Source organism: Chanodichthys erythropterus, chromosome 15 (assembly GCF_024489055.1).
Source record: "Chanodichthys erythropterus isolate Z2021 chromosome 15, ASM2448905v1, whole genome shotgun sequence".
Lineage (NCBI taxonomy): Eukaryota > Metazoa > Chordata > Actinopteri > Cypriniformes > Xenocyprididae > Chanodichthys > Chanodichthys erythropterus.
In genome coordinates this window covers 6,376,266-6,399,647 of record NC_090235.1, presented here as the reverse complement: position 1 = coordinate 6,399,647, position 23,382 = coordinate 6,376,266, and the positions used below count along the sequence as shown (strand labels likewise).

The 23,382-nt window shown below is 35.2% G+C and overlaps 3 protein-coding genes across 6 annotated transcripts; 2 read left to right on the top strand and 1 right to left on the bottom strand.

The window, feature by feature from the left end:
- Positions 1–1,544: 1,544 nt before the first annotated feature.
- On the bottom strand, positions 1,545–12,824 carry rfx5 (regulatory factor X, 5). 3 transcript variants are annotated; one of them, XM_067411840.1, is made up of 10 exons: positions 12,791–12,824; positions 11,324–11,471; positions 10,472–10,505; positions 9,933–10,015; positions 9,654–9,773; positions 8,392–8,508; positions 7,458–7,536; positions 7,110–7,308; positions 6,183–6,277; positions 1,545–4,199 (listed from the first exon to the last, which is right to left on the bottom strand). In XM_067411840.1, the coding sequence occupies exons 2-10, from the start codon at positions 11,413–11,415 to the stop codon at positions 3,213–3,215; spliced, it is 1,806 nt and encodes a 601-aa protein (XP_067267941.1). In that variant the 5' UTR covers positions 11,416–11,471; positions 12,791–12,824; the 3' UTR covers positions 1,545–3,212. The 3 variants fall into 3 exon arrangements, with proteins under 3 accessions (XP_067267941.1, XP_067267943.1, XP_067267942.1); XM_067411842.1 differs by lacking the exon at positions 12,791–12,824 and adding an exon at positions 12,723–12,766; XM_067411841.1 differs by lacking the exon at positions 12,791–12,824 and adding an exon at positions 11,797–12,746.
- Positions 12,825–13,654: 830 nt separating this feature from the next.
- mrpl24 (mitochondrial ribosomal protein L24) lies at positions 13,655–15,925 on the top strand. Of its 2 annotated transcripts, none has more exons than XM_067412353.1 (6): positions 13,655–13,787; positions 14,038–14,224; positions 14,950–15,045; positions 15,140–15,243; positions 15,352–15,482; positions 15,594–15,923. In XM_067412353.1, the coding sequence occupies exons 2-6, from the start codon at positions 14,042–14,044 to the stop codon at positions 15,728–15,730; spliced, it is 651 nt and encodes a 216-aa protein (XP_067268454.1). In that variant the 5' UTR covers positions 13,655–13,787; positions 14,038–14,041; the 3' UTR covers positions 15,731–15,923. The 2 variants fall into 2 exon arrangements, with proteins under 2 accessions (XP_067268454.1, XP_067268455.1); XM_067412354.1 differs by having other exon boundaries at positions 13,664–13,787; positions 14,041–14,224; positions 15,594–15,925.
- A 1,606-nt stretch (positions 15,926–17,531) lies between these two features.
- prcc (proline rich mitotic checkpoint control factor) lies at positions 17,532–22,621 on the top strand. The gene is made up of 6 exons (XM_067411675.1): positions 17,532–18,169; positions 18,244–18,291; positions 19,260–19,754; positions 19,845–19,937; positions 21,146–21,292; positions 21,429–22,621. Exons 1-6 carry the CDS (start codon positions 17,939–17,941, stop codon positions 21,579–21,581), a joined length of 1,167 nt encoding a protein of 388 aa, XP_067267776.1. The 5' UTR covers positions 17,532–17,938; the 3' UTR covers positions 21,582–22,621.
- Positions 22,622–23,382: the final 761 nt, after the last annotated feature.

Sequence of the window (23,382 nt, the reverse complement as noted above, 5' to 3'; positions counted from 1 at the left end):
TTTGAATGTTGTTTTTAACAACTAAGTAACTGACTTCATTAACTTTTTTGAGGTTTATTAATGTGAATTACATGTTTTTGTTAATGTATTCTTTAAAAAAAAAAGTAAGTCATATTTTATTTCACAGGATACGGAATTGCTGTTGTCAGGATATTCAGATATAACATTAGTATTCAAATCTCAAGACTGCAAATGAGGCAGAATATTAGAACTGTGCACTGCCTTTAAAAGGGAAACTAAATCATAAAACAAAACACAAATGATCAAAAAGCAACAGGCCCTACAATGTCACATTGTACAAAATAAAAGCTCCTGCAATTATAATAAAGAATTTAATTAATTTTGGTTAGAGTCAAAATTTAAACCTTGAGTAAACTGAGCAGCCGCTTTTATTCAGAATTAAACATGACATATATAGCACATTCATTTCACGAGCCTAAATGTAATTTATGCTAACGCACCGCTAGCAGGCTGTCTGACAGCCGCTTTCCATTCTGCAAACATTGTACCGCGGTAACTCTATGGTAACTCTACCCAGAATCAGCACCAGTGAGCAGCGGACGTTAAGTGCAGTCAAACTGCTGAATGGTGAAATCACTGCGATGTGAATCACAATCATTTGCGTTAGTAAAACCCGTTTAGCTTTTTTAAAGCACCATTACTCCATCGTAAAGTTAACACTTCTACTCATTTCCCATCTCACATATATTACTACAATATTTGAATAAATAACATCTGACTCCAAATCTCTTCATATATAATTGGAGTGGCATTGTTTTTAAAGGGTTAATTCACCCAAAAATGAAAATTCTGTCATTTATTAATCACCCTCATGTCGTTCCACACCTGTAAGACCTTCGTTCATCTTCAGAACACAAATTGAGATATTTTTCATAAAATCCAATGGCTCGTGAGGCCTCCATTGACAGCAACTTAATTTAGGCTTTCAAAAGCCCTGAAAGGTACTAAAGTTATATTTAAAACAGGTCATGTGACTACAGTGGTTCAACCTTGATGTTATGAAGTGACGAGAATACTTTCTGTGCGCCAAAAAAACCTAAATAACGACTTTGTTCAACAGTATCTAGTGATGGGCGATTTCTAAACACTGCTTCAGGAAGCTTCAAAGCTTTACGAATCTTTTGTTTCGAATCAGTGGTTCGGAGCGTGTATCAAACTGCCAAAGTCACGTGATATCAGTAAACGAAGCTTCGTTACGTCATAAGTGTTTTGAAATTTCAATAGTTCACCACTGGGGGGAGTTTGATACAAGCTCCGAACCACTGATTCGAAACAAAAGATTCGTAAAGCTTCGAAGCTACATGAAGCAGTGTTTTGAAATCGCCCATCACTAGATACTGTTGAACAAAGTCATTATTTAGTTTTTTGTATTCTCGTTGCTTTATAACATTAAGGTTGAACCACTGTAGTCACATGAACTGTTTTAAATACGTCTTTAGAAGCTTTCTGGGCATTTGACCGTCTAAATTAACTTGCTGTCACTGAGCCATCAGATTTTATCAAAAATATCTTAATTTGTGTTCTGAAGATGAACGAAGGTCTTACGGGTGTGGGACGACATGAGGTTGAGTAATAAATGACATAATTTTTATTTTTGAGTGAACTAACCCTTTGAATTAAGTGCCTATTTAACTTCTTTAACCATCAGCAGCCTCTGCTGAGATTATATCATCTTAAAATCAACTTTAAAGGAAAATTTCCCCCCAAATTCATAGCCTTTCAATACTTTTGAATTTAATAAAGCACATCAAATAATAAACAAACCTATTGTGCCATTCCATTATTATTATTTTTTTTAAATAATTATGAAATTACAAAATAAATGACAATTTTTTTACAACAATTTTTCTCACATTTATGGACTTTTGGCTAAGATCAAGTGTAATATCTGAAACACAAACCACTAATAAAAATAGTGTATTTCAAGGCTATAAAAATAGAGCAAAATTCTCTTTTAAGAGATAATCAACACAAAGAGAAGCTGTTGTGGCGCAAACTTGTAAAATTTGTATAAATAAATAGTCTAATAGTCTAAATTTAAATATAATCAAATTTTAGAAATTTAACATCTTCAAATTTTTTGTACATGCTTTTAGGGTGACAGTGCACACTTTACTAGTAACTAATAATAAGAATAGTATTTCATAGTAGCAATATAGTGACGATGGCTATACATTTGGAAAATAAAACGTTTTAAATTAGTTCTGGTATGCTTTACCTATTTGAAGATATTCTTCTGGGCTCACGGATAAACTATTTACATCTGTTAAGTGCTATTTCTGCTGCTATAAGAAAACAACTGGACAGACCTGAACGAGGGGGGTTTTGAGAACGATCCTGAAATCACAGCCTCATTTGCATATTTAAAGGGACTTAAGAGGTTATTGTTTTTCTGTCCACCTACATTGTGCACCATCTGAACCAGTAGTGTCATCTTGACCTTCGCAACAGCATCTTGATGTAGTAATTTCCAAGCTTTGTATATCTGTATCTATTTGTGACGTTAATAATAGTTAAAACACTGAACGCATAACTATTAACCCAATCGCTGGGCGAGAGAGGGACTTTTTTAGAACCCTGAAGTTGCAAACCCGTAATATCACTCTTTGTCATCTGAACAGCTACAAACACACTGAAATATCTTGATTCATGTTTACAAACACAAACATGCAAAGATGGTTAGAGCAATAAAAGGTCGACTGCCCTTTTATGGCACTGAGCATGGTGATAAATGCCGACGGATGGTAAGCAGTTCTTCGGTAACTATGAATTGTCTTTTTTTGGATGTTTATAACTGAGCTGGGCCAGATTGGACTGTTATTTGTGAGTATATCTGTTCAATTTCCAATACACTAAAAATCACTCTTCCTTCCAGTCATTTGTTTTAGGTCACTTAAATTCATAATCTCTTCAAAAGCATTCCTGAAATCTTCAGGAATGCACTTATGTTTCATGTTATTCATATGAAAAATGAGTGTAGTTGCTGTTTAAAGGCAACAATGACAGTTTGTACTTCTATACATTTTTTTTGTTTTTTTGTTTTTTTACACATAAAGCAGACATACCCACTCAAGCTCAGCCAAGATGGTAAACCTTAGTTTGACTACAAGCTAATATGCAATTCACAGAAGCACTGGAAAGGCATTGAGATCACGGAGTCTCTGAGAAAGGAGACGGTTGCTGTGCTGCTGTTACGGGGCGTCAGGTTTGGGGGTTTCTCCAGACAAGGAGCCGAAGCAGCTGGGAATACCTGCTGAGTTTGGCATGGAATCGGCCTGTGGCTCCACAGGAGTCAGAGTAATTTCCACTTCTCCTCTGTCCTCTAATAACGTTGCAGGCGGGAGGTACGAGATGGCGGACTGCGGCACTTCTATAGGAACAGGCCTTCCTTCTCTGGATAACGGCGCCCGTTGAATGACCATCCTCCGGCTGGTCAGCTCGTAACCGGGTTGGTTGGGCCCTTGCATTAGCAGGACGGACTGCTGCTTCTCAGGTTCTGGTGCAGGATGACACTGCATCACTACGCCTCTATGCTCAGCGTCTGTCACTTCCTGGATGGTGGAAAGTTGGCTAAGCATCAAGCTTTGCTGGTCCGGGAACACAATTTCGACCAACTGTGAAGGAGTTGTGGGAGCACAGGAAGGCATGGCCTTTTGGATTACTCCTCTTGTGGCCAAAGCTGGGTTTGGATTGGGGGTTGACGGTACCTGTGGCACCACGTCTTCAGGTCTTGGCTTCCTGGGTCGTCCTCTTTTGCGTTTCGGAGCAACACCAGTGGCTGACACTGAGGTGGAGGGGTCAGGCCCCCTCTTTGGAGCCGCCGGTCGCGCTCTCTGGACGACCGGGGTGGGAGCAGCGGAAGTGGTGACTGTGCTTGAAGTTTTGTCGCGCTCAGGGTAAGAGAGCATGCCTGATGGCAGAATCATAAGAGGGACGGTGCCGCCTGGTTGAGAGGGTATCGTTGTGACGGTAATGGGCAAAGTGACTTGAACACTTCCCGAATCGGCTGGTGCCAGACACGGTGGGGAGGTTTTCTCTGGAACGGTGCCCCTGGGAAGGAGCTGTGGCAGCTTCTTCATGTAGGCCTCCACTCGAGCTGACTCCACCTTGTTGGTCGGTTTATCACTGACCTGCTGCTTATTGGATGTCGGCTGTTCCACACCATCTTTCTCTTTTTGCTGCAAAAAACATCACAATGATATTTTGTTTCTTAAAGAAGTATTATATTTACTATTTATAGTATGTACTACTGCTAATATGTGACATTATTGCAAAACAAACCCTGATAAGGTGATTATGATGCCCTTAAGGGGTTTATTTTGTAATAATGATTGTCTGACAGTAAATTGTCCTACTTAAGATGTGACTACTTAAAGGGATAGTTCACCCAAAAATGAAAATTATCCCATGATTAACTCACCCTCAAGCCATCCTAGGTGTATATGACTATCTTCTTTCAGACGGACACAATCTGAGATCTATTTAAAAATATCCTGGCTCTTCCAAGCTTTATAATGGTAATGAATAGGGGGCACGATTTTGAAGCCCAAAAAAAATGCATCCATTCATCATAAAAGTAATCCATATGGCTCTAGGGGGTTAAAAAAGGCCTTCTGAAGCGAAGTGATGGGTTTTTGTAAGAACAATATAACATTTCAGGCTGCGGCCCCTTTAAATCGCGCGCTCCCCACCCACGGAGCTCTCGACTATAATACAGTGCATTTACAAAGTTCACACAGCTAATACAACCCTCAAGTGGATCTTTAAAAGATGTTCGTCATGCATACTGCATGCATGTGTCGGATCATGTGAGTATAGTATTTATTTGCTATTTATTTGTTTAAATTTGATTCTGAATGAGTTTGATAGTGCTCCGTGGCTAACGGGCTAACATTACACACTGTTGGGGAGATTTATAAAGAATGAAGTTTATGAATTATACAGACTGCAAGTGTTTAAAAATGAAAATAGCGATGGCTCTCTTGTCTCCGTGAATACAGTAAGAAACGATGGTAACTTTAACCACATTTAACAGTACATTAGCAACATGCTAACAAAACATTTAGAAAGATAATTTATAAATATCACTAAAAATATCATGATATCATGGATCATGTCAGTTATTATTGCTCCATCTGCCATTTTTCGCTATTGTTCTTGCTTGCTTACCTAGTCTGATGATTCAGCTGTGCACAGATCCAGACGTTAATACTGGCTGCCCTTGTCTAATGCCTTGAACATGGGCTGACATATGCAAATATTGGGGGCGTACATATTAATGATCCCGACTGTTATGTAACAGTCGGTGTTATGTTGAGATTCACCCGTTTTCTGGAGGTCTTTTAAACAAATGAGATTTACATAAAAAGGAGGAAGCAATGGAGTTTGAAACTCACTGTATGTCTTTTCCATGTACTGAACTCTTGTTATTCAACTATGCCAAGGTAAATTCAATTTTTGATTCTAGGGCACCTTTAAACAAATAGGGCTGTGCAACAAACTCAAGCTCATCTTCCCTTATATCGAAATCCTCCAACATTTCTCTTGAAAAATTCTCATTTTAGACTTCTAATTCCTGACTGGCATTTTATTTTGTTCTATCTTCTGTGCTTCCGTGTTCGTCATTATGTCATGCATCAGCATTATGTCAGGGGTTACACTTCTTCCACAAATCGGTGCGTACGGCTGATTGATCTGGCCCCCAATTCATTACCATTATAAAGCTTGGAAGAGCCAGGATATTTTTAAATATATCTCAGATTGTTTTCATCTGGAAGAAGATATATACACCAGTTATATATACCTAGGATGGCTTGAGGCTGAGTAATGGGATAATTTTCATTTTTGGGTGAACTAACCCTTTAACAGACAAACAAACAAACAAATACATGGCCATTCAATATTGAATTCAGTTGAGAAACTTAAAAGTACAGAAAAATGCACAGATATGTAGGAAATCTGTTGCCTGATACAGTTATCAATTATACAGTTTAGAGGTTCAGACAAATATTTGATGATATTTGACAAATATTATACAAATATTTGCAGCAATCAGAATCAACTATTCTTATGAATAATTATTACCTTTTCTGATTATGTTATTTGCATGGCATTTAAATTAGTTTGGATAGAAATTAAAACTGATTTCAGACAAATAATACCTTATTTTCCACACTGCCACTATCCTCCTCTGCTCCACCTGCTCGGGAAGCTGCTGGAATCTTTTTCATTGCCTTATGAGGTTTGGAAGGTCCACCTAATGAAACCCCCCAAAATAAATAAAATAAAATAAAAAATAAATATAGCTTCACTCCTAAATCAATGTAGCAAAAAACAGGGATATTATCATTAACTAAAACCATAAAAAAAAAATACCATTTTATTTTCATTACTTAAACATTAACTGAAAAAGAAAAAAGATCAAATATAAAAAAAGTTAAACTATTTCATCTAGCTGCCAGGGCACCATTTCAGTACTAAAATAACTAAAACTTAATAAAAACTACATACACAAATTAAAAAAGATAAATTACTAAAACTGACAAAATACAACAACATTACTAACACTAACTAAAACTAAAAACAGAAAATATAAAAATAAAATCAACAAAATATATAACAGTAGGGCTGGATGATTAATCGAAACTGAAATTCAGAACCTCTAACCAGATCACTGTCTCATGCGTCTTCACTAAACTTTAATTGTATGTGTTTTAAGGCTTGGACTGGTACTGTGCTACTTTATCAGTATCTGATTTACAATGAGCAGAAATCTGTAAGAAATGCTATGAACCAGATAAAATAACTGCTGAAAGTGAACTGCTATGTCAGAGCACTCTTTCATAGGGAAAAATATCACACCTTTAATAATCAAGCATATTTACAGTACCAACCTTGTCAGAGTCAGTATGAGGGTAAAAAACAAACACAAAATAATCGTTCATTAATCGCAATTGAGGTAAAATGTTCAATTAATCGAGATTTTGATTTTAGGTCCAGATATAGTCCAGCCCTATATAACAGTATATCAATGATACTACAATAACACAGCAAAATGTAACATCATCTTACAATTTACTTGCATGTACCTGCAAGAGCGGCTGAGGTGACGAGCTCTGCTTGGCTGCAGCGTGGGTTGACGATGTGCTCCTGCACGAGAAAGCGTGCAATTTCTACCACTGTGTCAAAAGAACGCTTCAGGATCTTTTGGGCCCAGTCGCAGATGAGCTCACAGGCTGCTTCGGTGACCTCTTGCTTGTAGGTTTGCACCAGTTCTGTCAGTTCAGACTGGAGGTGGCACATCAAATGGGTATTTTAATAGAATATTTAAGCACAAACATATGTTTTTCTTCTTGCCAAAAATAACTGATAACTGTATCATTTTCATGTTGTGAAAGCAAATCAGAGACAAACCAGTAGTAAGAAGAACAACATACCGGGTCATTTTTGAGGTCCAGGTTGGGCAGTAATGGCATGTTTAACACGGTCTTTCGGCGTATCCCACTATAGCAGTATGTGCTGGCAATAACGTTAAGGGACTATATACTATACACTAAGTTTCATCAACTTAAAAGACACTTCTAGTTTGAATTTAGTTAAATGATTATCAAATGAATGAATTTAAAGCATGAGATGAAAAACAAAAGTAGACAACTGTCGGAATATTATACATTATATATATATATATATATATACACTTAACATCATGACCCTAGCAACAAGCTGAAGTTTCAAAGAATCCAAATTTTCTTTTACCTAGTAACAGAGAATTATACATAAGAAGAACCAATCATATTAGAGAAAAATTATGTAATGAATCATGTTACCTTTGCCATGCACTTATTCTATATAAACTGTTGTACTCTATGGCGAGACATCAAAGAGCAAGACATTGTCCAGCTCAGCTGACATCAACTGGAGATGCCCCAGGTTAACTTAAGTAAGGTGCGTAGAATTCTACCACAACATCTTAAAAACCTCTCTAAACCAAACCATTACAGATATGTGGAAGCTTGTTTTCACCATGGAATAAAAAATAAAGGTAATTGCAACTTTTTGTCTCACAATTCTGAGAAAAAAAGTCTGAACTGAGATATAAAGTCGCAACTGCAAGAAAAAAAGTCAGAATTGTGAAATTAAAAAAGTTGCAATTACATCTAAATATATGAAATATTAAAAAAAAAAAAAAAAAAAAAAAAAAAAAAAGAATATGTGTTTTGATGACACTGATGAATCACTGTACAATCACTGTACAGTCACTTTGATGGCATGGTGTCTTGGACTGATCTAGATAGGGTTTTTAAAATGTTTTAAGGCAAAAATGTTTGTCTGTTTTATACAAATTAAATGAAATCAGAGACAAAAGGATATTTGGACTGTCCTCTACCACCAAGCCTTCGTGCTTTAATATTAGGGAAGATGTCTCGGATGATTTTGCCAAAATTTGCTGCACTTAGAGGCCGATGCTGTAAGTTGTCACAGTGCTTCCTGTTTAGATATAAAGTAAGTAATCATTGCATTTTTGTGAAAAATTGCAAACAGGTGCAGAAAAAAAAACAGATAACAGACCCTTAAAATTCTAGGAAAACAGCTGGAGAGTTTGCCTTCACATGCTATTGGAATTCTTGTAAATACAAGTTTTCTAGTAGGAAATTGGACATGAACGCTCTCTTAAGTGGTATTTACTACTGGGAAACTCATATAATTTTGATACCCGAGTTCCCAAGTTAGTGGAGGGGAGAATGATTGCTTTTGCGACAGGGTTTTTTTTTATTAGTTTTTTCATCGCCTTGTCTTGATGTTATAGTAGTGCATATTTACAGGAATAACTATTTGAGGCATATTGTATGTTTTATACACAAAGAAAATAGCATGTATTTAAACCGAAAATTCAGAACTGTCAGAAAGCTCACTATCTAGCACAACGAATGTTTATATGGTTGTTGACGAATGGGATGCTACATTTTATTCAAAATGAAATATCTTCAGTACATTTTGGCTTTAACAAATTTCCCCAAGAAATTAGCAAGAATAAATCTGGTGTCCTCCATGATTCCTATTCTTTCTGACAACAAAGCACTTGAACGTGACAAGCTTGTATGGAAGAGGATTAGGGCCAAGCAATAATAAAAAAATAAAACCATCTCGAGATTAAAGTTGCTAAATTTCGAGAAAAAAAACTTGTTAAATTTCGAGAAAAAAGTTGTTAAATTACGAGAACAAATTCATTAAATTATGAGAAAAATGCTGTTAAATTTCGAGTAAAAAGTCGAGATAAAAAGTTGAGAATAAAGTCATTAAATTACGAGAATCAAGTCATTAAATTATGAGAAAGTTGTTAAATTATGAGAACAAATTCGTAATTTAACGATTTTGTTCTCATAATTTAACAACTTTTTTCTCATAATTTAATGACTTTATTCTCAACATTTTATCTCGACTTTTTTCTCAGAATTTAACAACTTTTTTCACGTAATTTAACAACTTTAATCTCGAGATGGTTTTATTTTTTTTTAATATTGCTTGGTCCTAATCCTCTTCCATAAGTTCGAAATCAAGACTTCAGAAGTGGGAAATTTCAGATAGCACGTGAAGGCAGTATTATTGTGTACATTCTGCTCCCCAATCCTTACCGGTATGTCTCGTAAACATCTTGCTTAGGCAGGCAGGTGTCAGGATGTTCTTCCAAGTGGCTACGGATCCAGTTGCAGGTGTGAAGCTGGTCTGCTGTGTTGACCGAGTTTGAATCACCACTGGTGAACACAGAGAAGCAGTTAGTAAACATGTTTCACATATAATATTTCTTGTCATGTTTGTGTTATTTCTAGCTAGCATATATATAACAGCATTTCAGATTAAACAAATGGATCAAGGCTGACTGAAGTATATTTGTGTTATTTTATGACCAGTACCTCTTCTCTCCTGCACTAGGACCTGAGGGTAGCTGTAGATAAAGGTAGAGCTTGTCGTTGTCAGAGAAACGCTGTACATCTTCCTGAGAGGAGACATGTCATAAGGAGAAGAAGGAACGCAAATGAAGGATGCTTTCATAAGATTAAAGGAATGAGGCAAAGAAAATGTGCTCAAAAACACTGTAAATGTACAAATAGGCTGAATGAGTAATGTAATACGTAAATGTGTAAATGTGTAATATTATACTATACAACAAGACACAGTTGTAACACAATATGAACATGAGTGGTCGCAGCCTAGTGGTTATAGATCTGAACTGTTAATGTAATAGTTGTGGGTTCAAACATAATCTACCACAATTCTGCCTTGATAAAACACTTGAGAGTTTCTCCAGCTTTCATACTTTAGCTAACAAAAAGTGTCACCCTGTTATATCCTTGTTATAAATAAAAATATAACGACTATAACTGAAAATACACTTCATATCAATTATACAATTTCAGAAGACTGAAATCTCATTATTCTTTTAAACACTTACCAAAATTTTGTCCACTTTGCCCTGCACATTTTTACTGTGAAAAGATAAAAAAATAAGAAACATACAAATATTTGTTCAAATCAAGGTGGAAACTTAACATTTTCCCTTTAACATATCTGGTAATAATGGTAAAAAAGAAAGAAATTTAGAAGTGTGTGATTTCTGTGCCACTAGCATCAATAATTACCATTTTCAAACAGGTTTCCCAAACACTCTATCCTGTCTGCCACTGGTCACAAAAAAGCCTTGGCCCAAAGTAACCACCAGTTGAGCCAATGTAGCTGCTGGGGTTAATTTTGGGGGACTTTGATGCTTCAAAAAGTTCATAAAGTGATCGTAAAACTAATCCATATGAATTGAGCAGTTTAGTCCATATTTTCTGAAGAGATATGATCGCTTTATATGATGAACAGATTGAATTTAGGCTTTTATTCACATTAAACATCATCAACTTGCTCAAGCATGTTTGCTTGAAGTGTGAAAATCAACAAGATTCATTCTCGTGTTGCGCAGTACATTTGAGTTTATGTTTGCTGATCGAGGTTTGTATGTGAATAAAAGCCTAAATTCAATCAGTTCATCATATAAAGTGATCGAGTCTCTTCAGAAAATCTGGACAAATATCTTCATTTGTGTTCCGAAGATGAACAAAAGTCTTACAGGTTTGGAAAGACACGAGGGTGAGTGATTAATGACAGAATTTTCATTTTTGGGTGAACAAACCCTTTAAGGCGACAGCTCTACAAACGTCACTCTGCTTAACTTTAAATGTGATATACCATTTCTCCAGGTAATAAAGATTTAAGATTCCATTAGAACCACAATAAAGAACAAGTAAAAAGTAGTTCTTACGAAATGTTGCTCTTAAGCTTCTGCAGCAGCATACTGGGCTCCGTCTCCCCCTCCCCAGCCGAGGCCTCTGCCTTTAACTGATCTTCTGCCATGTCTCAACCACACTGGACTGACAAACTGCATTCAGAACCCTCCTGGACCTGAAGTGCTAGAATATGAGGCAGACGTTAGTATGTGTTCGCATTCGGTTTTGGCTAACATTCAGTTCTAGAGTCTGATATGCCACTGTGTGTTTTTAAAAAGGTCAATTAATTATAGGTTTATTGAGAGACACAACCAGGACATGTCTAACACAATTCCACTGTTGAACTAAATGTAAACAGTAAAAGTTGTAGGGTGTTTGCATTTTTTATTAATACCATTTTGTGGTATTAGGTTTTAAAAAAGCACAATTGTTGTTTTATAGTATTTCTTTAATATGCACAACAACATAAAGTCTGCAGAAAAAAACTGTTTTAAAACAAACTGCTTACTGGTAAACAATCAATTCGTCACATGTCTGTAAATGATCATGAGTTTCACTACAAACTAGCATGTTTAGGCCAGGTTTACACCTACAGCGACAGACTGTAAACACGCAATAAAACCACGCAAGCGCCTAAATTCTCCCACGTCTAAACGCTCAAGACATTTTCCCCATTTTGAAAATACAGCCACTCATGAAACTGTTGTCAGGTCAATCGGATAGCGACCATGCCCAAATACTGCAGGGCTGTTTTTCCTGCCCCAGTCCAGGCATTTCCTCATATTCAGCAAACTCGTGCCCAAAGAAGATCTCAACATAAGAAACTGATGCTTTCAGCCGGTGTATGCATGATACCAGGATGAAATCCGATCACTCATAATCACTTTAATGCATGATTTAATATATCTAATATACGACTAGCATATATGAAACATGAACACTTCTGGTTGATTACACCCATGTGTATCTCTTTGTGGGCGTACTGAAAGGCCAACCAACCAGAAACTAGACGAGGCCATTGGTTATTTATGACCAAAAGCTCATTTTAGCGCAAGTTAACCGAATTCTCAAACGCAAATGCTCATTGATCACAAGAGATAAACCTCACAGCAGCCTAGTTATCATTAGCATGACATAGCAGCTAATAGGCTAACGTGAGCTCGAACAGGCCGAAGAGACGTCGACTTAACGAAACCGACATAAAATTAACAGTTATTTTACTATAATTCAAAATTTAAGGACATAATTTGTAAAACAATAACTTTAACTTTGAGAATATGTATACACAAGCTAGCTATCGTTAATATCATTACCAGTGACTGTTCCTATAGAACTAGCTAGCTACACTTGTACGCCTCGAAAACCTTCGATTATTACATTAAAATACCTGGCCTTTCTCATTAACTATATCCATTATCATTGTACAAAGTTTACCTAGTGCAATATCTCATTCAAATACAAAATAATGTTAGCGTTTATTTTATAAACGAAAAAGAAACTACCTGAGACAAATATAGAGCAAAAATCCCCTTTCGGCTTATTTTGTGATTGGACGACTGCGCTATGTCTGCCTGACTACAAAGCAAAGCTCGACGCTAGTTGGCTGGTCTGAGTCATCCTACTTGGATACAGAATGAAAGGGCGATTTGATTGGTTAATGGTTTTATGCGAGTGAAAAAGAGTCTTTAATATTCTGTCAGGCAACTATCATTTTTGTGTACATTTTCATGACATATAAACAACTACATTATTATAGGACATAATAATGGACATCTTCTTAGAGTATAGAAAATTACTAATATGCTTTTGTATGGTGATATTAATACCAAATAATTAATAATATTTAATATTTAATAATATTCGTAATATTTAATTAATACCGTTTATTAATATTATGCGCAACTCAATCCTAGGAATATTTAAAGGCTTTTTACTCTTTAAATTCTTTTATTTATTTCATTCCAGATGTCACATTTAAAAAAAAAAAAAAACTCGATAAGGCATGATTTTACTGTGCATAGTTTATCAAACATAAGTATACAGGTGCTGCCAGATGTTACATTTAGCATATATTTTTGTAAATATAATTGGGAAATTTTCTCCCAAAGCCAGGAAAATTATTTTTGACATACATCAAGCCTCATAACGTTCACAGAGATTGGAAAACGTTTATATATATAAATATAAATCCCAACAATACCTTTCAAGAAGACTTAAAATTATTATAAATTGCTAGTGCAAATCAAATAGAATACAAAGACGCATAATTTAATCTTATTTGTATTTTTTTTCTTTTTCTTTCTTTTTAAAATCTTTTTTAATTGTGTGCCTTGCCAATCGAGACTTTTATTTTGACACCGTCGCTTGTTTCGGAAGGAACAGGAAGTAGCGCATGTTCTACACAAGTTTGACCCTTGTGGATGGAGAATTTATGATTACTACAAACTAATTTAGTTATTTTATTTAAATGTTCCTCTAAAAGCAGCATAAATAATTCAGGTAGGTAGAGTGCCACTGTATTATGGGATCCGTACAAAAAAAAACAAAAAAAAAACTCACGCATAAACCTCACAAAGCCCAAGAAAGTGACCGCTTTTAATGAAGATGCCGCTGTAGTATTACACACTGTCAGTGGAGGATATACCACCTAAATATGTTATATTTTTTTGACAGAAGAAATGCACAACCTATATGCCATTCAAGTGTAGGTTCCACAGATAATTTATGGATTTTTTTTAATTGTCCGCAGCAGCATGAGACTGACGGCGCTGCTTTGGATGGCAGCAAAATCTGCGTTTCCACATGATTATCGTTATGGGACAAGCAGACCGTGGACGATCGCAGCCAAGCGGCTCAATCCACCAGGCAAGAAAAGAAGAAAGGTGTTTGTTGAGCCGATTGCAAATGAGGACTGGCATGTCCTTAGAGGAGACACAGTAAGTGACCCTTTCTGTGTTTAATCTTATGAAAGCATTTAATATGTAGTGGAAGTTTTTTTTCCACCTGACTTCTTGCAGATCATAGTAGGCATCTTTTGGTCCACTGGAATGTTGATACTGATATTGTTTAAAGGGGTTTTAAATGAGGAGGACAGTGGAAAAGTTTACAGAAAAATTATTTTGTGAGGTATATCCGAATGAAACGGCTTTTTGAACAAGAAAAAATGTAGGGTGGGAATTGATTGGATGGTTGTGGTTTGCTATTGCTGTGATGTCATGCGAGTGACAGGTTGTCCGCCTGATTTTGATTTCATGGTGACTTTAAAATGAATAAATAATTTATTAAAATAAATAAATATTAAGAAATTGACACAAATAAATAATATATTAATAGTACAGTATTTTTGGTAGAAATAAAGCATAATAATGTAACATACTAAACACTGAATATTTTTTTCTAAATAATATTTAGACATTTATACTATTCATTTTTCTCAGTAAAAATTGGGTCTTTATACATGAAAATAGATAGCTGACTTTTGAATTTTATAATGGTGTCCCTTGCAAAAAAAAAAAAAAAAAAGGTTCCCTCGCAACGAAAAGATTAAAAACCTTTAAGTAATCTGATGTTTTAACACCATTTACCCCTTAACTTGTGCATGTTTTGTATTATTTCACAGTGTATATCTATATAACATACTATTTAAATCTAATTCAACCAGGTGGAGATTTTATCTGGAAAGGACAAAGGAAAGCAGGGCAAAGTTTCTCAGGTGATCCGGCGCCGAAACTGGGTCATGCTCGAGGGCCTGAACACGGTAGGAGTAAAATGTGTATTTAATAAGACTCCTATTGTGACGGTTTTATTGAAAAGCAGCACTTTTAATTATTTTAAAACATTTTTTCCCCCAGCATTACAGGTATGTTGGCAGATCTGGAGATTACCGGGGTACTTACATCGCCAGTGAAGCCCCTCTGCTGCTGAAGGATGTTACGCTTATTGACCCTACTGACAGGTGAGCATTAATATTGCCTTCTGGAGCATCAAACATAAAATAGAGTAATGTAACAGAATGAAACACACCTGACTCTCAATGTATGTGTTTGTGTCTGATGTTTCTTAGGAAGCCCACAGATATTGAGTGGAGATACACTGAAGAGGGTGAGCGAGTGCGTGTTTCTGTCAGGACAGGACGGATTATTCCCAAACCAGTCTACCAGAGAAAAGACGGCATCATTCCCCAGCAGTGGAAAGGTGGGGTTTCTGAGGAAGAGGAAAGGGGTTGAAAGATAAAAAACAATGCATTTCTACCTAGAGTTTTAGATATGCAAATATTTAAATATGGAGTATTTATCTACCTTGCAGATGGACCCAAGGACACATCGCCAGAGGACACGCTTCAGAAAACATACATGCCATCTTTGAAAACCCTTGAGGAAGAAGTTATGGAGAAATTAAACCTTCAGGAAGATAGAAAACCGCGTAAAAGCTACTGGTACTGAGTTACCACAGAGACTGTGTATTGTGTTTGAGATCAACAACAGCAGCAAGATTATTTATCATGAACAGATGTATGTGTTCTGCAGACTTTGTCAATAAAACTAACCAAATGTTATACTCAGTTTCCTTTTTAAAAAAAATTATTTCACAAAAACTAACACACGTGGCTTATTTTCTAAACGTACACTATGGTTCAAATGTTTGGGGTCAGTAAAAGCTTTATTGAGAAATGAATGCTTTTTTTTCAGCAAGGATGAATTAAATTGATCAAAAGTTACACTAAAGGCATTTATAATGTAACAAATTATTTATATTTCAAATAAATGCTGTTTTTTAATGTTCAATTCATCAAAGAATCTTGAAAAAGTATCACGTTTTAACAAAACATGTCAACTGTTGTCAACATTGATAATGTTTCTTAAGCAGCAAATCAGCATAGTGGAATGATTTCTGAAGGGTCATGTGACATTGAAGACTGGAGAGAAGGTGCGTTCACGTGGCCTCGTAATTCCTAGAATTTGAAGACTGGAGTAATGATGCTGAAAATTCAGCTTTGACGTCACATGAATAAATTTCATTTGAAAATATATCAAAATAGAAACCAGTTATTTAAAACTAATAATGTTTCCACAATATTACTAGTTTTACTGTATTTGTAATCAAATAAATGCAGTCTTGGTGAGACTTCTTAACAAAAACATTGAAAACCACTAAATATTCTGCCTAAACACCAACAAACAACCTCTTTGCCTCCGCAACAATAAAACCATGTAAATGATATTCACATAAAGATACATTTTTGGGGGTTATCTGTATGTCTATTTCCTAACAATTCCCAGTTGGTAATAGGTACTCGAGCTCCTATTAACCAACTATTATATATAATCACTTCGTCTTTTCTAGTGATGGGTCGTTCGCGAACGAGCCGACTCTAAGAGTCGGCTCTTTTATATGAACGTCGGGAGCCGGCTCACATATCTGAAGAGCCGACTCTATTTTTCAAAATATAGCCTATAGAAATTAAATCATTATGTAATGAATGGTTTTAATTTTATTTAAAACAATAGACTAATAATTCAAAGAACAACACAAAAAATTATAATTAGGCTATATAAGCACACACACTCTTTCGTTTCGACTGTCTGATCAGCCTCACGGTCTGTAGTCGAAACTCGGAGGAGAGGAAAAACAGCATTTCTGAATGCAAATCTCTCATAAAATAAAAATATGGCCAGCAGTGTGTGTGTGTGTGTTCATTATGAATAATATATCCTAACTAGTGAGAGCTCATATGGCAATAAAAAAAGAGAAAAAGAGGGACCAGTTTAATCCTTTCAGTTATTTATTTTTCTTTAATATTTAATATGGGTTCTATTATGTTGTTCAGATTTTATTTGTTTTGAATGTTGGTTCTATACATTAAAAAGTTGTAATTTAAATACAAATGTTTAATAGTATTTTTTTTTATAACAAATCAATGCATTTTTAAAGAAATTGTGAGACATTGTTAGTATGAGTTCATTTAATAATTTAATTAGAACTGTTTTCACACCTATCATAATCAAAGTCATAGTTAAAACATGTATTATTTAAAGAGCCGTTTGTGAGCCAAAAGAGCCGGCTCTTTTCAGGGAGCTGAGTCAAACGAGCCGGCTCACGAAAAAGAGCCGGAATGCCCATCACTAGTCTTTTCAGTTGCATTTATTCGATGATTTATTGTCATTGTTCGTCACGTGTATTGATCGATTCCACTCCGCGCCAGTTGGTGTCAGTATCGCTTAATCCTCTGAAGCGGTGCAGCGGATGTTGAGGAAATCCTTCACGATGGTGGAAGAAAAATGTTTATGAGTCTAAATAGTTAGAGAGGAGAGATATATGTTTATTAACAGTTATTGCTTGTTTGTTTAGACTAATATATTCATGTGTTATGGGCGTTTTGCAGGGGAAATATTGTTTTAAACGCTGAGTTTCCAATGCAAGCACGGATCCTTCTGCAAGCGCTGATTTATCTCGAGGCGAATTTGCCATCGATGTTGTGAGCTGACGTTTATCAGATATTTACACACGATATTTGTCCATATAAACCTGGAAGGACCGTACAGAATGATTTGAGATCAGTTGAGCTGCGTTAGAGAAAGTGATGCAAAAGCGGCTCGTCAGCGATTCTTGCATCTGATTCACTCTCTTATGAACACATCTGATCTGTGGCGATGTCTCTGGTAGCGTACGACAGCAGCGACGACAGTGATCGCGATGATTCGACGGCTTCAGCCGCTCGACCCGCGGGCAAGATCGGCGGACTTTTCGCTTCTCTGCCCGCGCCGAAAAAGACAGAACAGGCTTCAGCTCCTCAGCCTAAGAGGATGACTATGGATCTGCCTAAACCCAAGAAACGCACAGAACCTGTTAAAATCACCGTTCCTGAAATAAAACCTGTAGATGTGAGTTTTAAATCCATTAAAGCCTAATTATTTTACTGAAACTCTTTTTGATTGATTGTGTTTGTCTGTTTTAGTCCGACTCTGATGATGACGAGCCAGTACGAAAGAAGTCAGCTCCTCAGGTAAGGATTAAACATTATTTTTTTCACTAAAGTCCACTTGTTAGTAGCCTAAAGTTTGTTTTTTCTTAAGTACAGCTGCATTTTTTTAAATGAATATTTTGCACCTTTTTCTGACCCTTGGAATAAACAATTTTTCATATTTCATATTTAAATATATAAAATTATAAAATTAAATATACAATTAATATGTATAATTCAATATAAATGTACTTATTAAATATAAATTATTTGTTAATTCTAATTTATAGTAAGTATTTTTAAGTATTTTTACTACTGCAGTAAGAATCTTATTCATTTTCCCCATAGTGGAATTGCAATAACTTATAAATCTTTAAAGACAAACCTAAAGTATTCTTTTGAGGTTGTTAATCAGTGGTATATGCTTTTGTTGAAGTCATCAGCACACATTAATGTGTACACCAACAAAATTCTAGGTGAAAAACTACATTACCCATGATTCTGCACATGATCTCCACCAATCAGAGAATTGCCACTATCAAATTGCACTAAAAGAACTCTTTGATGGCAGTACTGTGAATAACATAATCGAGCCAGACAATATTTGTATGCATGCAGATTTTGCAAAAAAATGTAAAATATTTAGTTTCTGTATAAGTAATCAAGTAGTTTTATATCTTTTTTAATCAATAATGCAATTCGCAGTGCATCATGGGATTGTAGTTCTTTTGTAGTTCACCCATAAAAATACTTATGGGAAAAAAAAAAAATATCTTCTGGATCCAATGCCTTCGCATTTGAAACGTCACAGCATCCATCTCTTCCAAGTTTTTGAATATTGATTAAGCATTTATGGGGGTGGGCATATGTTAATGAGTTGTTGGTTGTGACATCATTACCACAGCATTTTCTGGATGGCCCGTTTTTCATCATATTTTTCATAATGTATAAGTGGTCTGGCTGGACTTACCACATAGTAAATATGAATATTTTCTTCCATATTCTTCCAGGGAGGTGGTGGTGGTCTGTCCTCTCTGCTGCCCCAGCCTAAGAATCTGGTGGTGAAGGAAATGCAGCGGCCCCTGGTGCCGCACACCCTAACCAAACGCCCCGGATCGGATAAGCCTAAGGCAAGCGCAGCAAAGTCCCAAGGTCTTTCTGGAACCAGCCCGTCCCCGTCCGCCATCAAAGCAGCTGCAAAGTCAGCGGCGATGCAGTTAGCCCGACAAATGGCTGCGGATGAAGAGGGAAGTGATGATGAAGTCGCTCCGGAGAACTACTTTTCCCTACCAGAAAGTTCATCAGAGCCTGTGTTGTCACAAAAACTAGATTCTCAGCAGTACGTTCCCTCTCTACACCCTCCACCCACTGTGGAGGATGCCCCATTGGACTTTGGTTCTAATGCGGACAGTTACAGTAGGACAGTCGGAGGCATGCAAGACTTTCAGAAGGAAGAATACCCACCTCAGTATCCTGAAAATCCACTGCCAGAGAATTCTCCACAGGTACTTGAAACACGTGTCCTTATGAATAAGCACCATACACCATATTCCTTGTAATCTTAGCAGCTGATGCTTTATGCATATGTTTGACAGGATTATTATGGGGAGGGATATTACCAAGACCCAAACTCTGCAGTTGATGAGCAGGATGAATCAGGGTCCTCTTCAATGTTCAATGATGAAGCAGTGAGTTGTTTGTAGCATCTCTTTTACTCAGGGATGTTTTTTTTTTTCTGTATTTATATGGATTTCCAAATTTTCCAATCTGAAGTATGACCCACACAAATTGCTTAAATCTGTAGAACAAAATTGCTGCATTTTCAAATACTTTTAATTCACAGCCATAAATATTAGTAATGGAAGTTTATTATTATTCTGTAAAACAAAAAAGTGATAATCATAATTATTTTTGTTGTAATTAAATTACAAATAATGTATTAATTTATTTAAAAAAACAAATTTTAAATAAATACAATTTATTATTATTAAATTCCCATTTTTACAGTACTATAGAATTATTGCATTATTTATTTTACTGATTTGTTAGTTTTAGTAATTATTATTATTATTATTATTATTATAAAATGTTTGTTTTACATTTTAAGGTACAATAGTATTACTGCAATAGTAATATTTTATTGATTTAATTTTTGTCATTTAAATAATAAAGATGTTATTTTAAATAATAATAACCATTATTATAAAATTATCAAGTTATATTTTACAGTAAAATAGTATTATTAGTAATATTAGTGATTTGTTCATTAGTTTATTTTTTTTATTTAAATAATTTTTGTATTTGTTTTTATTTTAAATAAATTGAATCCTTGGCCAATTACATGTCTAATTTTTATTTAAGTATTATATTATTTTTCAGTATTTCTTTGGATTTCCATATTTTGTATAACCCACATGAATTGATTAATTCTGGAGAACAAAATTGCTGCATTTTCAAATACTTAAAATTCACAGCAATAAATATTAGTAATGTAATTTTATTATTATTCTGTAAAACAAAGTAATTTTAATTATCATTATTTTTATTATTGTTTTTATTAAATTCTCAAATAATCTAATGATTATAAATTAATTTATTTTGCATTTAATAACTGTTTATTATACTTTTTTACAATACAAGAGAATTATTACAATCATACTATATTTTATTTATTGATTTGTCAGTTTTAGTAATTTAAATAATAAAAAATATATTATTTTGAATAATAATAATAATAATAATAATAATTTTGTTGTTGTTGTTTTGAAGTAACCACCTAGCAACCACTAAGAACAACCTAGAAACCATCTAGTACATCCTAGCATCATGATGTTTTGCCAGGATTTAAGTCCTGATTGATCAGAGTTAAATTCCAATATTCTTTGGATTTCTCCAGTTTCGGCGGCTGCAGGGCAAACAGAATCGTGGAAGAGAAGAAATCAAGTTCCTAGAGATAAAGGGAGATGATCAGCTGAGCGGCAATAAACAATGGATGACTAAGAACATGACAGCAGAGGAAGCGCCCCGCAAGTCCTTCAGCAAGGTAAGCACCTCCAACAGAAGACATTAAATGAGGAAATTTCAGTTCAGACAGGTGCAGAAGTGTCTGTTTTCTGATGGATATTTAATGGAGGGAGGTATATGAAAGAAAGAGACTGACTTTTCCATCTCGTTTTCAGAAAAAAGGAGATCAGCCAACGGGGCAACAGAGACGCAAACACCAAATCACGTATCTGATTCATCAGGCCAAGGAACGTGAGCTGGAACTCAAGAACAACTGGGCTGACAACAAAATGACTCGGCGACAAACGCAAGCCAAGTACGGATTCTAATGGACTGGATATCCAGATGTTGCACACACCTCTACCTAATGTGGAGCAGGTTTTGTTGGCCTATACAGAAATCTTTTTGCCAGCTTTTAGAGCTGTAATGCCAGTTCGTACAGTTTCAGAAAGGAGCGAAGGACTGCAAAGCTCTATTGGCTGCTATTACATTTGTTAAGATGGCTCCTAAATGTCTACCTAATACTGTCTTTCCATTTGAACATTGGTTTTGTTATTAGGTTTTAGTTCTGTCAAAAATCACTTGTAACATAACAGTAGCTGTGTAGGTTCACATGAATTATTATTAAATGATTGGGATGTTATGACTTGTTTGTCCAATAGGGTCTCGTCTTCCACATTGCCATGTGAGCAGTGGCATATATAAACCATTGAGACATTGAGAAAAAAAGAGTAACATTTTACAATAAGGTTCTGTATGTTAACATTAGTTAATGCGTTGTTGATTTTTTTTTTTTTTTTTTTAAATAGCATTTAATAAATTTGGTCAATGTTAATTTAGAAATATGTTATTGTTAGTTTGTGATGCATTAACTAATGTTAATGTATAAAAATGAACGTTTGTGTAGAAATTAATTCATGTTTATGTGTAGAATCTTATTGTAAAGTGTTATGAAAAACCTTGTAAATCTTAAAAAGTGTTTGAGTGAATCTTCCCATCCTGGTTTGATTCTTTTAACTGCTTGTTTTTATTTGAATGTAGATTGTTAATGGAAGACCCTTGTGTAGAACCATGAGTAAAGTGTAAGAGTTTCATTACACCTATAGAAAATGTACCAAAATGTGTCATTTTGTGTGTAAAAACACCTTTATGTGTGAAATAGTTCCTATATCACTGCCAGAAATAAAAATACATAAACCTGAGCAAAATAAGGTTGGTTCACAATCAAAATATAATTTGACATTTACAAGATTTTGTACATAGACTTGAATAGGATTAAAACAATGTAAAAATTCGGGGAAAGATTTTTTTTTTTTTTTTATTTATGCTAAATGTGTAAATATATATCTCAAAAAGTAGGAATGGGTTCACACCACAAATATTAAATTGAGCATTGATTTAATGTTAATTGAGTTTGAGTGTTTTATTCAACTTTAAAGCGGAATTCAGTAAGATTTGCGAAGCTCCCCCTACAGGTTCCTTCAGTGAATCACACTGTCGTAAATACTCCAAGCACAGCTCTGGACTACAACGACTACAACGCAGTAAATGAAATCTCGATGGAGGTGGGTAATTTTCGAAATTGTCTTATAAAGTCATACTATATAATTTTTTTTTGAATTTCCGTAAAGCATTTTGTCACTCTCGCGTGAACGTGAACATGAGGCGAGATTGTGTCGGGTCGGTGAAGCTCAAATTGCAAGTGCTTTTTTCTGGCGTAGACGTGCCACAGGGGGTCAGTGCTCGCCTCAAACACACCACTACAATTCAATTAACCATCGTAAGGACTTAGAAACTATTTATGAAGGTAAAAAAGTTACTTAGTTCTGCTTTAAGAGTTAAAAATGTAAAATAAATAAATAAAAGTCAATTTTAATATGAACATGATTTCACACTGTGTTGCCAAGTCTGCAGTTTTCCGTCAGAAATTGAGCATATGCACGGTTACTTCCTGGTTTTCGTTAAGCCAGCTCGGGCATTTCCGATCAACTGTTAGCTGTCATTCTGTACTCGCTGTAAATTGACACAAAACCATCAATTGTTGACTTTTTAATGTTGTATTTATATTTTAATGCAGTAATCACACTTGCCAATTTTATTGATTGCAACAAAGACAAAACTATTGGGAAT